This window comes from Amphibalanus amphitrite, unplaced genomic scaffold (genome assembly GCF_019059575.1).
Source record: "Amphibalanus amphitrite isolate SeventyFive unplaced genomic scaffold, NRLGWU_Aamphi_draft 001012F_arrow, whole genome shotgun sequence".
In the NCBI taxonomy this organism is placed as follows: domain Eukaryota; kingdom Metazoa; phylum Arthropoda; class Thecostraca; order Balanomorpha; family Balanidae; genus Amphibalanus; species Amphibalanus amphitrite.
Genome location: NW_024882506.1, coordinates 42,644 through 57,383, shown reverse-complemented (window position 1 = coordinate 57,383; position 14,740 = coordinate 42,644). Strand labels below are relative to the sequence as shown.

The window sequence follows — 14,740 nt, the reverse complement described above, 5'->3', positions numbered from 1 at the left end:
TTTAACATCTCAAATACTAATTTGATCCATGAATTAATAAATATTATCATTTACATCAAATGAATTACATATTTCGAATGAAATCATGTTTTATTGAGATACTGCTTTTGAAAATAATAGCTAAATTTTGCTCGAGTTTGAAGGAATTCTTTACTTGTAATTGGTAGCTTTTAACGGTTCAATAATAGCGCTGCTGTTACGAACAGGTGAGAGGATTGTGGCACTAAATTATAATTGTCAGTGGGCAACCTAATTGGGCATTGTCTCATCTACTCAAAGTCTTTATTTCTATGTACTCAAGGAATATAACGATAGCTTCAATTGCCTACAGCTTGATCAAAATGTTCACTCACGACAAACTGTCCATATCAATTCATTGGACGGTCCTATTCGCCGGGTAGTTCTCGGTGGTTAGCCGATCGAACCACAAGGGAAGATTCGGGCATTTCTTTCACCATGAAGCGAAACGTAGGCACTATGTGGCATTCGGCATACCCTCTCCCTACCCTAACCACCTCTATAATCACGGTCCACGCGAGAAAAATAACGCACAATTATCCCATGACCACTGTCGCATAACTAGGCCTTCGTAAAAGTTAAAACGAGCAACTGTCAACAAGACTTGCGCTGAGGTATTCAACTTTATTTGACACCCAGACACGGGATCAGCAAACGGCGGAGCGAGTGGGCCGACCTGGACTGAACTGAAGACGGAGCGCTGTCCGGCTGCTATCCTTATCAGCCTGCTGCCGCTTCCACCGAATGTAGAAGTGATTTGCTAGCGTTTCCCGTCCTTTAAGTTGATGGTGAATAGGTGATATCCACCAATGACAAACCGAGAAACGCTAGCAAACCGGCAGCATGCTGATAAAGGACGGCGACCAAACAGCGCCCAGGCCTAGGCTAACATACATAGTACACAGTCGGGCGGCTGGCTCGCACACGATCCGCCGCCTGCCCGCCTCACGAGGCAACAATAAAGACGCCCCAGAGCATGATTTTCCCAACACGGGAGTAGCACCACAGCCGGACTGTTTGTTTTTCCACCCACCAAGAACCGGACAGCGCGCGAGTCGCGCGAGCAGCCCGCGCCTATGGATCCGATACGGAAGCCTGCGGCGGCGGCCACCCAGCCCAGAGCGGAGGGGCCGCGGTCGGGCGGCCCAATAGCGGGCCCACCCGGCCGACCACCGGGCACGGACGGCACACCGACCGCGCCGGCTGCACCGAGAAAGCTCACCTTCATAAAATATACAGGGAGACGCGCGGCAGACTGCACGGAGCCGCGTTTGGCTGCCTCGGATGGATCTGTCGTAATACACACGAACACGGACAGACAGACGGCAAGACGCTGACGGCGTTACAAGGCACTCGGGGCGCGCGAGGGTCACGGCACCGCGGTACGGGGACGCAGGCGGGCCGCGTCCTCCATACCGCGGATACCATGCGGTACCGTCAGCACGACAGGAGCCGGTCGAGACCGTCCTACCCCGCCACCGCACCCACTCAGAGCTGGACAGCGCAATCACACTGAGTGTCGGACACGTCGGCTCATACACAGCCACACGCACACCATGAACAAAGCACAAACAGTTGGTGTTTCCGCGTCCATTTCTTTGTGGTATTTTGGTACAGCTGCAGCACTATTGGTATCAAATGAGCTCATATCACGTAAACAATAACCAAAAATCGTCAAATATAGGCACACATTGAGATGTTTTATCCCAAGGAGACATTAGCTAGTGCTGTAGAGCGAACCATATACCCTGGTGTCGACTAGTGGCCTTATAGGCTATTACTTTGGACATGGACTTCCACCATTCAAAAACGAATTATGATACCATCACCTTGTCTACATACACTATTGTTTCGTGAGCATCGGACGCAAGATTATCACTGGAAAAATAATAATTTTCACAACAATAGTATTCCATCGCGGGAGGCGCAAGGTTTTACGCAGATCACACAAATCATACTGATGTTTGGTATGAACTCTTATGAACGGCATTCCGAGGCACGCTTTTAACCAATGGATTTGACGTAACTTCCACTGAGCGTCACAGAAACGGCGACCGAGCAGCGCAGGCAACGACCGTACCCCCAGCAGCCACACAGCCTTTAAAAGTACGACACCGCCCGACGCACACCTCTCACCACACACACGAGAAGCGTTAAAATAGCTCGGCTCTTCCCTTACACGATTACGGATGAGCCCCAGCGCTGGCACCCAGCTGACACCTTCGACGGGCCCCATCGGACGGTACCAGCCACACAGAAATACTCCGATAGCGGTTATGCATCGGCAAAGGCATCACACATCAGCACAGTAGGCCGAATGCCCCGCCAGAAAAATAGCATCGGACACTGGCGTGAGAGGATTTTGGTCTGCCAACTCCTAGACGCCATGCTCTTATTGTCATCCCGCATCCCCCGGCGCGGCGAGGGACGTCACGTCCGTTCACAAAGGACAGTATCAGCGGTATAATAGCTGACGTGCTGTGTCCGACACGCCTGCCTCACAGAGTCGTGCATCAGTGACGCCGTCGGAAGGGCCCACTTCATGAACGAGGGCGAAAGAGCGCCACCAACCGAAATCGTAATGTGTGGTACATTAATGAAAGATACATTTCTGTCGCGTGAATGAATTATACCAGGTCAGGATTTCCCTTTCGTAATAAGATACTGCTATCCCTCCCCCTCGACATAAAGAAGGAAGAGCCCGATCATATCGGATCACTCCAGTAGCTGCTGAGCGATGAGTGTAACGGGTCCCACCACACCACTTGCTCCAGTTACTGTGGGAGGTCCGAGCGACCCACGATCACGATCACACTTACTCCAATAGCTGGGGGATGTCCTCGGGTCCCCCATCCGTCTCACTCCAGTAGCTGCGTGAAGTCGACACTGTGCGGCGCCATGTCCTCGCCAGCCTTCCTCCGCTCCTGCAGGCGGCGCTGGCGGGCGTCCGCCACGCGGCGGCGCACGCGCTTGATGTGCCGCAGCCGCTCGAGCCAGTTGGAGGCGTACGGGTCGGGTCCAGCCACACCGCGCTGCTGGATCAGCGAGGCCAGGTTGGCGTGGAGCGCCAGCTGGCGGGCCATGGCCGCCACGTTCTGGTCCGAGACGAGCGTCACCTCCGTGTGCCCGAACAGCTCCTGCGGCACGGCGGGGCGGCGGCTGTCAGTGGGCAGCGTGACTGACTGGGCGACTGGAGATACGGCTCCGGGTGCACGGATAGCGATTGGATGGGGTGTGGCGGGGGATATACGCTAGTCCGCAAAAAGGAAACAATACCAGGACGTAGGTAAACAAACTCCACATCATGAATACAGGTGACCTAAAACATCACACATTTTCATATGCGCTCACAGAAGAAAAATTGCTGGGAGTCTTTGGTTGGGTCTCGTTTCTACAACTCACATCTGATCTACCACCTACTCATACTGAGTCGTCTCTGACTGATGACTGAGCCAGACCCCGCCGCCCGACTGACCTGCAGTTTTCCCTTGGTGTTGACGACGATGCGGTTGGTGCCGTGGTCCAGAGGCTCGACCACCACGCCGGCGTAGCAGAACTGCGCGCGGATCGAGGTGATGTTGAACGGCTGGCCCGACTCGTTGTACACAATCAGCACAAAGTCGTTACCGATGTGCATCTTCTTGTTGTTACAGCGCTCGTCGACCGTGGGCATCATGGTGGCCACATGGAACAGCACCTGAGGGGGAGATGGGGCAGGCAGTGAGCGATCAGACTACCCGTGTCCCATAAAACAGCACCTGAGGGAGGACAGTCAACATTTATAACTGTCAGTGATCAGTTCCGCATGAAACGACACCCGATGAGGGAATGCAGGGTAGAGAACAGGACGGTAAGCGGGCTGCAGCATCGCTCCAACTCCACTAGAAAACGGGACCTCCGCTACCCGTCTCGGACCGCCCCGTTCCCTACCTCACCCACCCTTTCCTTTATTTCGCGTTATCTGCTCCCGTCCCCTGTCATTCATTTTAGACCGTCCCGTTCTCCGTTACCTGCATCAGGTCGTCCTCCCACATGATGGCGAAGCGGCCGTCTGAGCGTTTCTCGGACCGGTCCAGGCCGGCCAGGAACGTCTTCTTCGGGTGAGCCTCGGTCAGCTCCACCAGGTGACCCAGACCCTGTCGGTGCCGCAGCCACTCAGTGAACGGCCACTCTCAGACACTCAGGCGATACAGTTAGACCCACAACTAAACCATTGCTGACATTGGGGCACGAGTGTTGCGTTCAATACTAACAGCTCATGCTGCAAGAACTGCAAATTCGTGGCATCATCCGCAGCACGGAAAATGTGCAAAGTACACAATTGTAGATACAAGACAGCTGAAAGGATGAAGGACGCAAGTTTAGATACCATAAACATTTTCATCCAAAGTTTTGCAAAGAATTTCTGTTATGATTCACTCCAACGCAACATGTAAACACCGTGGTAAGCACAAGACTACCGTATCTACTCACAGCCATCTGCCCATTGCTAGGCTAGGCCGCCAGCACGGCGCCGTCTCTCACCTTGAGGAACTGATTGTACCGGGTCGAGCCACACTGGTTGCGCAGGATGGCCGGCTCGTCGCCCGCCTGGCCGGCGCCCACGTACAGCACACCGATCTTGTGCGTCTCCATGGGAGTGATCCTATCGAACACGGCCAGCGTGCGCTCCGTCTCCGGACCGTTCTCCAGCAGCAGGACGTCGCAGTTGGCGGGCGCCGGCTCGGGATACGGCTCGCGGGCGTCCAGCTCGGGGCTGTGGAACAGCTGCAGCAGCACCTGCTCGGGCAGCAGGCCCAGCCGGCCGTCCTCGCCCAGCCCGTCCGAGGGCGGGGCGCGCCGCGTCGGCGACATGACGGAGATAGTGTGACTCCGGTCACGGCCCAGACGGGGGGACGACTGCGGCGGCATCTGCGGGGAGTGGGGAATGAGGGCGCCAGTTGGCAGAGGACGACCCACTGATCACACAGTGTGGGCACTGGGGTAAACCAGTACACCATCGCGGTGCACCACCTAGCCAATGACGGCCGCGTGACGGGAATACAACTGCAGAATGAATACTCCTTTTTGATGTCAGTGAAGACGAAGTTCTTGAAAGTGCCGTGTTAAAAAAAAAAAAATGTCCAGCATACTGAATCACTCGTGAGCAACACTGATACAAGAGGGGAAATGAAGGGGAAAATGAGCATTGCACGTGACAGCAGCAAAAACGGTGACGGATGATATTTTAGGGCACCCGATACGAGTGTCTTTACACATTTACGTGCGTTATGCAGTTGATCATTTACAATGTCGGAGGGATGCCAGTCCAGTTATCATGTGCTATCACGGAGCAGGCTGTGGAAAGCATTACTGCGCGGCAGCTGGGCGTCTGTGTCGCAGGGCACCCATGCACGGCGGCACAGTCTATCAGGCCAGCACACTGCACTCTCAAAACCGGCACTCTCAATTCACACTGGGAATTAGCCGTCGCTAGAAGGGCAAATGGACTGTGTTCGTCGTAGGTGGAATGAGGAAACACGCGAATTTCAACACGGTATTTACAAGACATAAGCAATACATTCTAGGTAAAATCAGGACACAAACGTGCAGGAATGCAGAGTTGCGTACCAAGCGAAAACTTACCGACTGAAACAGCCACTGCATCCGGAAAACGGCAGAAAAGCAGCAACATGTCAGTCGATCACTACCACACCCCAAATGATCAAAAGGCACTCTCTCAACGGCTACCTCTCAACCAAAACCACAAGCTACCTCTCAACCAGCACCACGCCGCGATAAGACTCATCACTCATCAGTAATTCTCGGTCAGTGCGAGTCACACACAGTCACACAGACTAGCGTCAGAGACCATCGGCGGGGGGTCGTCGGAGTCGGCCTCGGGCGGCGAGCCGCACAGAGATGAGGCGCAGAAGTGACGCAGCTGACGAGGGATCTGTCAAACAGTGAGGGGACGCTCACAGACCGCTCCGCCGCTTAGTGCAGCTCCACGATGGGTGGTATGCCTACCCTAAGTCGCCCGGAATACTGTAGATGGGAGACTTACTGGACCTGACCGAGGTACAGCTGGGGGTTCAGGAGCTTGTAACCAGATTGAGAAAGGATCCTAAAATCTGTCAAAAGGTCATGTGGTAAACAAGCGAGAGACACAAACCAAAGTCTGAAATAGGATTTCGAATATTGCAGCGAAAAATGGTAATACCAGCACAAGTGAAACGATGCAGAACATAATGCAGTGGACGCTGGGTATGAACAGAATCAGTAAGTGTGTTACCAGCAACTTGGTATGCCATCAGAAGAAAACAGAGCTAAAAAGTCGCGGACACCAAACCTAGCCATCACAGCCAGCATATCAGCGTCTCACCCCCTAGGTTGACGGCCCACCCATCCCGTCATTAACTAGCCCACCCGCTCCCATCTGACCCACCTGGCTGCCGGAGACGGATTTGAAGAGGCTGTGTCGGCGCGTCTCGCCGCTGCGGGTGCGGGAGAGCGGCAGCAGGCGCCGCGGGCCGCCACCCTCGTCGGGGGCCTCTCCGGCACCGTCGCCGTCCTCCTGGATGATGCTGATCTCGGGCGGCGCCGGAGGGGAGACGGGAGCCGAGGCCGGCGGGGAGGTGGCGCTCTCAGCCGGGGACTCGGTCTGGGGAGACAGACGGACAGTGATGGACGGTCAGATGTGCCCGACGATGGGCTAGAGCACCAGCTGGAGAAATGGCCGGGAAATAAACACACCATTTAGTTTCAACAGGAACAAGCGTTACAAGTATTTCAATGCATTTTTAAGCCGTAAAAAGTCCCAAAAAGTCAGATATAAAAAGCCACTTCCATCACATCTCCAAAAAGGACAGTAAAATGTCAACACCCTCAACCTTGACCGAAACCATCCTTATCTTCCTGTCCTGTCCTCTAAGTCACTCTTATATACTATTCCTCCTCCCCCTCCTCTCCTCCGCCACCCGACTTACCCACCCCCTCCTCACTGTCCGGTCGTTACGTTCCATCGCACCTGTTTGAGGAGCTTCTCCATGGTCTGGTCGGCCGTGCCGGGCGCGATCAGGGACAGCAGGTCGGGCAGCGGCAGTTCGTCCGAGTCCACCAGCTGCCGGTTCTCCAGGCGCGTCATCCAGGCCATGTTGCCCGAGGGCCGGCGGACGAGCACCTCGGCCCAGCCCTGGCACCAGCAGCTGCATAGCCGGCCGCCGCCGGGGCCGGCGCCCGTGCCCTGCAGGAGAGAGTCGTACTTAATACAAGACTGCACGTTTACGACTAAACTACTATTACCACATCACAGTGTGGTCATCTATTGAATCCCGTAGAAAATGATAGGTATTCGATAGGTATTCGTAGGTAATGATAGGTAACCATAATGGTTCTGATTATGATTGACGTCAATCAATCATTGACGTCAATGATTGACGATATACAAATAACAAAACAGCAACGCTGCATATGCATGACGGTTACGATAATTTCCAGACCTCTCGGCACCTACCCTACCAGTTAACTTATCATAGCCCTAGTACCTCCACTCACCGGCGAGTTCGGCTGATCCCCGGCGGCCGCGGCGGCGGCTGCGGCGGCGGCCCGCACCTTCAGCTGCGAGTCGTCTCTGAGGGGCGGCGACTCGGCCACGGGCGCGCCGCGGCCCACCGGTGTGGAGATGTGCCGCCGGCGCACCTCCAGCGGAGCGCTGGGCGCCGGCGGCGGCGGCGGCGGCTGGGGCGTGTCCAGCTCCGGCGGCGGGCTGGTGGGCGTGTCGTCAGTGAGCCCAGCGCAGCACAGGTTGTAGCAGCGCTCGCAGAGGGCGCGCCGGAACACGGTGCCGCCGCAGCCGCCGACAGTGATGGTCACCAGCCGGTTACCGATCACCCAGGTGTTACTCAGACCCCCGGCCAGTAACAACTCCATCACTGCCGTACGCTCGGGCAGCACGGCAAAGTTGGCGCCCGTGTAGCGCGACATGAGGTCGACACAGGTCTCTGTGAGCTCGCGGTGGAACTTGATGAGCTCCTCGGTGACTGGTATGGGTGGCGGAGGAGGCGGCGGCGGCGGGCCCCCGCCGACCGCCAGCGAGCCGCGCCGACCGCCCGGATCTGGCGGCGTCTCCTGGGCGCGCCGCGAGAGCGGGAACGTGCGCGTCTCGCGGCCGCGCGCCTGGCTGGCGCGGTCCGACAGACTGGACGATCTGCGGACGGGGACGTCACTGGTCAGGAGACAGCAACAGCGGGCCGCCGCTGGTTACGAGACAACAGAGGCCCCCTAACTGGTTAGAAGATACACAATACCCACGGCAGATAGCTCACTGAGCAGTCTGTGCGGCGGGATGACACCACAATGAAAAATGGAATGCTTGAAGTTGATTTGGGTTATTCGCAGATGTGTCACGTTTTGATAAAAGTAAACTACCCACAAACCATTACAGATCTGAGCGAAAATCCCTTGGGCTCTACAAAGATGAGCTCCAAATTGCGGCTTCCCCGAAACGTCGTCCCAATGATCCGACAGCTCTCTATTCTTACCTGCGACGGTTGCTGGAGTCTTCGTTGTCCGCTGCCTGCTTGCTGGCCTGCTGCTGCCTCAGCAGCTCTTGGATGCTGCTGAAGTTGGTCTTCAGGCCTTTGATGATGTATTTTACGACTCCTCTGCGGTACTTGACCCGACACTTGAGGAACCACATCGCGATGACGTGGTGTGCCAGCGACACAATGTAGTGGTTGAATTTGGCCGGGTTCGTGTACGGAAGCACGATCGCGAAGATGGACATGTACTTTTCTTCATTAAAGCACGAGTACACCTTGGGGATGCGGATCAGTGTCGAGATAAACTCCAGCACCGAGTTCCCCATCGCCACCGTCGCCGAAAGCTTGGACATGCCGAAGAGCACGTCGTGTATGACCTTGGCCATGGCCTCTCGCATACCGAGGGCACAGACGGTCAGCGCGGTCATACACTGCGGGGCGCAGCGGGAGCGCAGGCCGCTCTCCAGACTGCCGATCAGCCGCCGGTGCATGGGCATGCTCATATGTCCATGGTAGGAGGTCAGCGACACCAGGATGGGGTACACCAGCGACTGCAGGTCGGACGTCTTCACATCAGCCGGCACGTTCACCAGCCGCGAGCAGAGCGCCGGCGTGATGTCCGCCGTCAGCTGGCACATGGCCTGCGCGAAGTAGTCCACGTCAGCGCTGTGCTCGCTCACCACCAGCGCCTTGTTCTCGAGCAGTCGCGGCACGCGGCGCAGCAGCTCTGAGAGCAGCGCAAAGTCGCGCTCGTGGCGCAGCGCGCTTATCACCGTCAGACACACGCCGGCCAGGCTGACGCGCGTCTCCGACGGGCCGAGTTTGTGCGGGGCGCCATCGACCGCTGCCGGCGCCGGTCCGCCCGCCGGTGCGTCGGCGTTCCTCTGCTCGGCCAGCAGGTGCGGGCTGAACCTGACCACTCCGGTGGCCGGGTCGGGCAGGCCGATCTGCTCCCGGCAGCCCACGCGCAGGCTGAGCAGGGTGAGCAGCAGCGGCTCTCGGACCTCGGGCGCCGCCAGGAGCACCTCCGGGGTCGTGTAGTGCCGGCCCAGGTGATCCACCATCGCTCTGTACGCCTTCACGGCCAGTGCCGACGGCAGCGAGTCCAGGTGTATGGAGAGCAGCTCACAGAACCCCTCGGCGGCCGCCACCAGCGCGGCCACCTCCCCGGCCGCCGGCGGTCTGCCGGCCTCCAGTGGCGCGTTCAGCACCTTCTCCAGCACGGTCATCACCTCGAGACAGTGCGGAGAGCGGCAGGTACCCGCCACGCGCACCAGTAGCGACACCAGGCGGGCGCGCACCAGCGGGTCCGGCTCGGCGGGGAGTCCGGCGGCGGCCGGCAGCAGCACCGTCTCCAGCAGCGGGCCCGCCTCCAGGCTGCGGAACCCGTCCCAGACACGCTGCAGGACCTCACACACCGCCAGACGCACCGCCGTGCGCCGCTCCCGCTCGAAATAGCGCGCCACCAGCTGACGCAGCTCCGGCAGCCACGTGTACCTGCACAAAGGTAAAGGACACGCATAAGAAAGCATTCTACGCATGTAGCATTTTCTGCACATACGCGTGCGTGCCGTGCCATACCGCAAAGACGATTATTGACATAAGCCCGCTGAATGTGAAACAATAGCTTTTGCTTTAGCTGAGCTTGAGCGACAAGGCTGCAGATTCACTCAGCAGCACATCAAGGTATTATGTCCCCGCACCATCCGCAGTAGGTCGACAGTAATTGTCGGGGTTCCCTAGTTTCGTAGGCGTGTAGTCCGTCTTAGTTCTCACCCGCAGAATGAACATTATGTGGGCTGTTCTCACCTATAGGTCAGCAGCCTGTCGGCGGTGTCACGCACGGTGGCCACCACGTTGGCCTCGGGTCGGTCGGCAGCGCACAGTTCCAGCGTCTGCGCCAGCCGCGCGTCGTCGCCGCTGAACCGTCCGGCCGCCACCAGCTGCTCTATGGCGGCCAGCAGCGCGGCCAGGTGGGCGCGCACCTGCTGCGCGGCCTGCGCCAGCGGCGGCCGGCCGGACACCGCCTCCCCGTACAGGCGGTCCACCAGGTCCAGCAGGGCGTCCCAGGCGTGCGGCAGCAGCTCGCCGGCCTGAGGGCCGCTCACCAGCCGGCGCAGCTCGAGCGCCACCTCGTGCCAGACGGCCGGCTGCGGCGAGTCGAGCGCGGCGGCCAGCGCCGGCAGCAGCGCGCCCGGCCGGTGCAGCAGCGAGGCCACCCGCTCCTCGCCGCCCCACAGCGCCGTGGCGCCGAAAAACACGCAGCCCTTCAGCAGCGGCGCGTCGTTGGCGTTGGAGCGGTTCATGATGATGTCGGTCAGAACCTGAGGGCGGACGGGCGGCGACGTTGGCAAAGGAACGACACAGTTTGAGTCCAGATACGTCTAAACCACAAGTCCGCTAATTAAGCTGCCACATTGTCAACTTTATCAACAAAACAGCAGCTGTGTACAGCATTTCAGCAGTTTCCCGTCCAATGCCAACCTATAACATCTCAATTCTCACAAAACCTACCAAGCTCCCCTCCCGGCACACCCACCCACTACCATAGCCATCCCACCCCACCGAAATAGGTCAGAGCACCTCCTTCCCCTTCTCCAACCAGCCAGCTCCACCCCGCTGTCCGTCGGACCTCACCTGCAGTGTGACCGGTCCCATGCTGGTGCCCAGCAGGTTCCTCATGATGCGCCAGGCGTGTTTGGCGTGCTCTGGCCGGCAGACCAGCCTGGCCAGCAGTGCGGACAGGCGGACCAGCGCGCCGCGCGGCAGGTCCCGGTAGCACAGGATCACGTCCAGCAGGGAGAGGCACGAGGCCGTGTCCAGGCCGCCCGGCTCGGCGGCGGCGCGCTCGTACACCAGCTCCACGCAGCGACGCACGTGCTCCGGCTCCACGTAGGCGGCGTTGAATTTGACCGTGTTCTGGAGGAGGGTGAGCAGCTCGCGCTGACCGCCGCCGGCCACCGGCTGCAGCAGCGCCTCCGGCAGCAGGCGCACCAGCAGCGACGGCATCTCCTCCTCGATGTAGGTGAGGTTGCGGCCGTTCTCCGTCAGCGCGCTCAGCAGACGCACCTGAAGGGCGTTACGCACAGTGGAGTTACCAACTGGCCTACCGTGGCTCAGACAGGAGGGCAATAAGTTAAATATTTTCACAAAGTACGTGCATCATTATTAATTAAAGTAATCAGTACCTAGACATATTATTATCACAACACTGGCTTGCCATCGGTGGATAGCAAACAAATGGAGAAGAGGTGCCAATTTGTCAGGTGCAACGATATGGAAGGCCCGCGAGGTCCAGCGACTGACCCTGTGACGCTGTACCGTCCCCAGCCGCGTCTCATCCTCTACGGGACACTGCCCTGTCCCCGGCGTCTCACCCTGGGCAGGAGGTCCTCAGCGACATTGTGTCTATCGACCAGTCCGAGCAGCTCCTCCTTGGCAGCCGTCATGTGCTCCAGCTGGCCGGCCACCAGTGCCGTCAGCGCGGCCAGCACCGCCTGGCGCGTGTCGCGCGCCGCCGTCGGCTCCAGAAGGTCGGCCACGTCGGCTACCAGCGACACCAGTTGCAGGTCGTCCAGCCGCTGGCGACGCACCCGCTCCACCAGATCCTGCGGCGGCCGAGCGAGGGGAGGACGGAGGGCGGGGTGTGGAAGAACACGACCATTGGACTGCCTGTTCGAGGACACACACCGGTGAATTATTAGAAGCTGTGGGTGTTCGGGCGCCGCAAATCCGCCGCCCCAGCGCACTGGCCTGGCTTTGGGGCCGCAGCAGACGGCGGAGGTCCAGATCACCCGCGCTGGGGCGGCGGATTTGCGGTGCCCGAACACCCACAGCTCCTTACAATCCTCCGCATATGATGACACATCTCGATGATAAATAATAATGTAATTGGACGCATAATGAAGTGGCGTGGCCGTCAACGCAACCCGACGACCAAATAATGAAACGAAAATAAAAAATGATCTGTCAAAGACGACTTACCAAGAGTGAAATCTCATTACGGAGCGAGCGAAGCGAGCGTAGTCTTTCCTTAGATTAACGTAAATTTCTGAGTATGAGCGGCCGGCCGGCCGGCCGGCCGTGGTCACGCTTTTGGGAGGCTTATATCTCAGCAACCACTTGACCGATTTACACGCGGTAATTTTTGTAGGGTAGCTTCATTCCTTCTACCAAGTATTGGACTATTCCCGATGCATGTGGGTGACCCCTTATGCACGTGCCACGTGCAAAACGAAGAGGTGTCAGTTTTGTAATTGTTGCAATATCTCGGTAACTACTTGGCCGATGGCGCTGAAAGTTGGCATGTAGGTAGGCACCCACTAGTCACTGCATACACATGTGCCAGAGTTGGGGTGCTGCTGCACGTGCGCACGTGCAGGGGTCGTTTCCAGATCTCGGAAACGGCTGGACCGATTGCGCTCAAATTTGGTACACGGTTAGGGACCGGTTAGTAGGGTGCCGTGCACAAGTCAGTTGGGACCCATTTTGCACGTGCGCACGTGCAGGGTGCCGCTTCCAGATCTCGAGAACGGCTGGGCCGATTGTGCCCAAATTTGGCACATCGCTAGAGACCAGTTAGTAGGGTGCCGTGCACAAGTCAGTTGGAGGTACCCCCTCGCAATTTCGCACGTGCAAGGCCCACCCTCTCGCTCGCTCCGTTAGTCGCCCCAAAAGGCGTTATACTGGTAACTTAATTAACAAAGTCTGAGATCTAAATATGCTGCAGTGCTTTTCACTGACAGCCTGAAGACAAGCGATGCTTTTACGTCTAGTCTGAATGGTTTAGAGTGGTTACGGGCCAGGGCACCTGCTTACTACGCGGCACCACAGGGCCACCACAAGACTGCTACATCGCCCGCGCCCGGTTCACCGGCAAGATCTCGAGGAGAAAGCTTCGTATTTAAATGGCGACACGGTCCTCCCGGGTCTAGCTGCTAGTGTGGCCCTCTCTGTCTCGCCAGTTGCCAGAGCTGCCGTGATTAATGACGAGTGCACACTTAAGGCCTCGAACACAATCCCACTAGATTGACGGTCAGGCACCTTATCTACCAGGAGTAGGCACAAGGGCAATTTATCGACAGTTGGTGGATAATACTGACAAATCACCACAAAAACAGCAGTCTTCAAGTAAATCGACAAACAACGTTTTTATATTGACAGCCGACCTGAATGGCCCCCACACTTTGCTCGTTCTGTACATGCAACTGACCTGCAGGGCCCGTACGCGGGTGCCCGGCTGCGAGTGTGAGCGCAGGCTCTGCTGGAGGTCCGCGGTGTACTCGAATGGCTGGCTGAGATACTGACTGAAAGTTACACAGAACCGGTCATCATAAGGGAGCTCCAGACAGGCCAACAGGGCACCTATCACATAATTCTGCCAGCACTGGCAAAATAGTTAGTAGCAAGTACCAAGGAACTTGTAACAAGTAACCTGGGGAGGAACTAGTCAACCAGTAAAAACATATATGTTGGTTAACATTCATATCATGCATGCCCAGCACATTCCTGACACCTAATTAGCAGCTGTTTCATATACATATTACAATAAATAATTATTAGGCAGAGATAAATAAGGTGGTTTAGTGAAATCATGGGTAAAATTGCAAATTAAAAGAACAATTGTAGCATACCAGCAACATCATTAATGAAATGACATTACAAATGAAAAACGAAAGATAGGTACCTGTAATTACTCCCATCACGATTGTGCTTAAAGAACTTCTTCAGCTTATCTTGGAAATGTTTGTCCTTTTCTTTTGACATTTCTTATTCAAGAAGGTTGTGTTAGGAATGTTCAAAAATCAGAAACTGGTGGATCTCTCAGTTCTGTAAATAGGTAGGAGAAAATGGTCAAGCTTTCATCATCAGGGTATACCTTCAAGTCATGGAGTTAGGGCCAGATTGAATGACTGAACAGCTTTTGCAATTTGCAACTGCTGTAATGAAATTTAATGGCCCTACTCCATCTACTTGTTTTCTGAGGCAACTTCCAGCCCTGGTTTCAAATTGGGTTTTAGTCAAGCAGTCTTCAGAACATCTTGGAGCAGACACATGTGGGACCCTGTTTCACAGCAGGCTGCTTCCTACATGCCTGGTAGCAGCAGGTCAAGGTAGAATTGAGCTGTGAAACACAGGCTGCTACCTACATGCCTGGTAGGCGGTAGCAGCAGGTAGAATTGAGCTGTGAAACAGAGCCC

At 56.7% G+C, this 14,740-nt stretch overlaps 1 protein-coding gene across 1 annotated transcript; it reads right to left on the bottom strand.

The window, feature by feature from the left end:
* Positions 1 to 628: 628 nt before the first annotated feature.
* Positions 629 to 14,370, bottom strand: LOC122369172 (tuberin-like). The gene is made up of 13 exons (XM_043343685.1): positions 14,227 to 14,370; positions 13,753 to 13,846; positions 11,918 to 12,148; positions 11,178 to 11,609; positions 10,350 to 10,864; positions 8,541 to 10,037; positions 7,555 to 8,206; positions 7,028 to 7,243; positions 6,446 to 6,661; positions 4,543 to 4,929; positions 4,029 to 4,154; positions 3,494 to 3,715; positions 629 to 3,155 (listed from the first exon to the last, which is right to left on the bottom strand). Exons 1-13 carry the CDS (start codon positions 14,304 to 14,306, stop codon positions 2,877 to 2,879), a joined length of 4,947 nt encoding a protein of 1,648 aa, XP_043199620.1. The 5' UTR covers positions 14,307 to 14,370; the 3' UTR covers positions 629 to 2,876.
* Between the last annotated feature and the right edge of the window lie 370 nt (positions 14,371 to 14,740).

Coding starts and splice junctions, on each gene's coding strand:
- LOC122369172 (XM_043343685.1), bottom strand. CDS start 14,306: ATGTCAAAAGAAAAGGACAAACATTTCCAAGATAAGCTGAAGAAGTTC. Junction 12,149..13,752: donor CCCGCGTACGGGCCCTGCAG/GTCAGTTGCATG, acceptor CGGCCGCCGCAG/GATCTGGTGGAGCGGGTGCG. Junction 7,244..7,554: donor GGGATCAGCCGAACTCGCCG/GTGAGTGGAGGT, acceptor TCTCTCCTGCAG/GGCACGGGCGCCGGCCCCGG.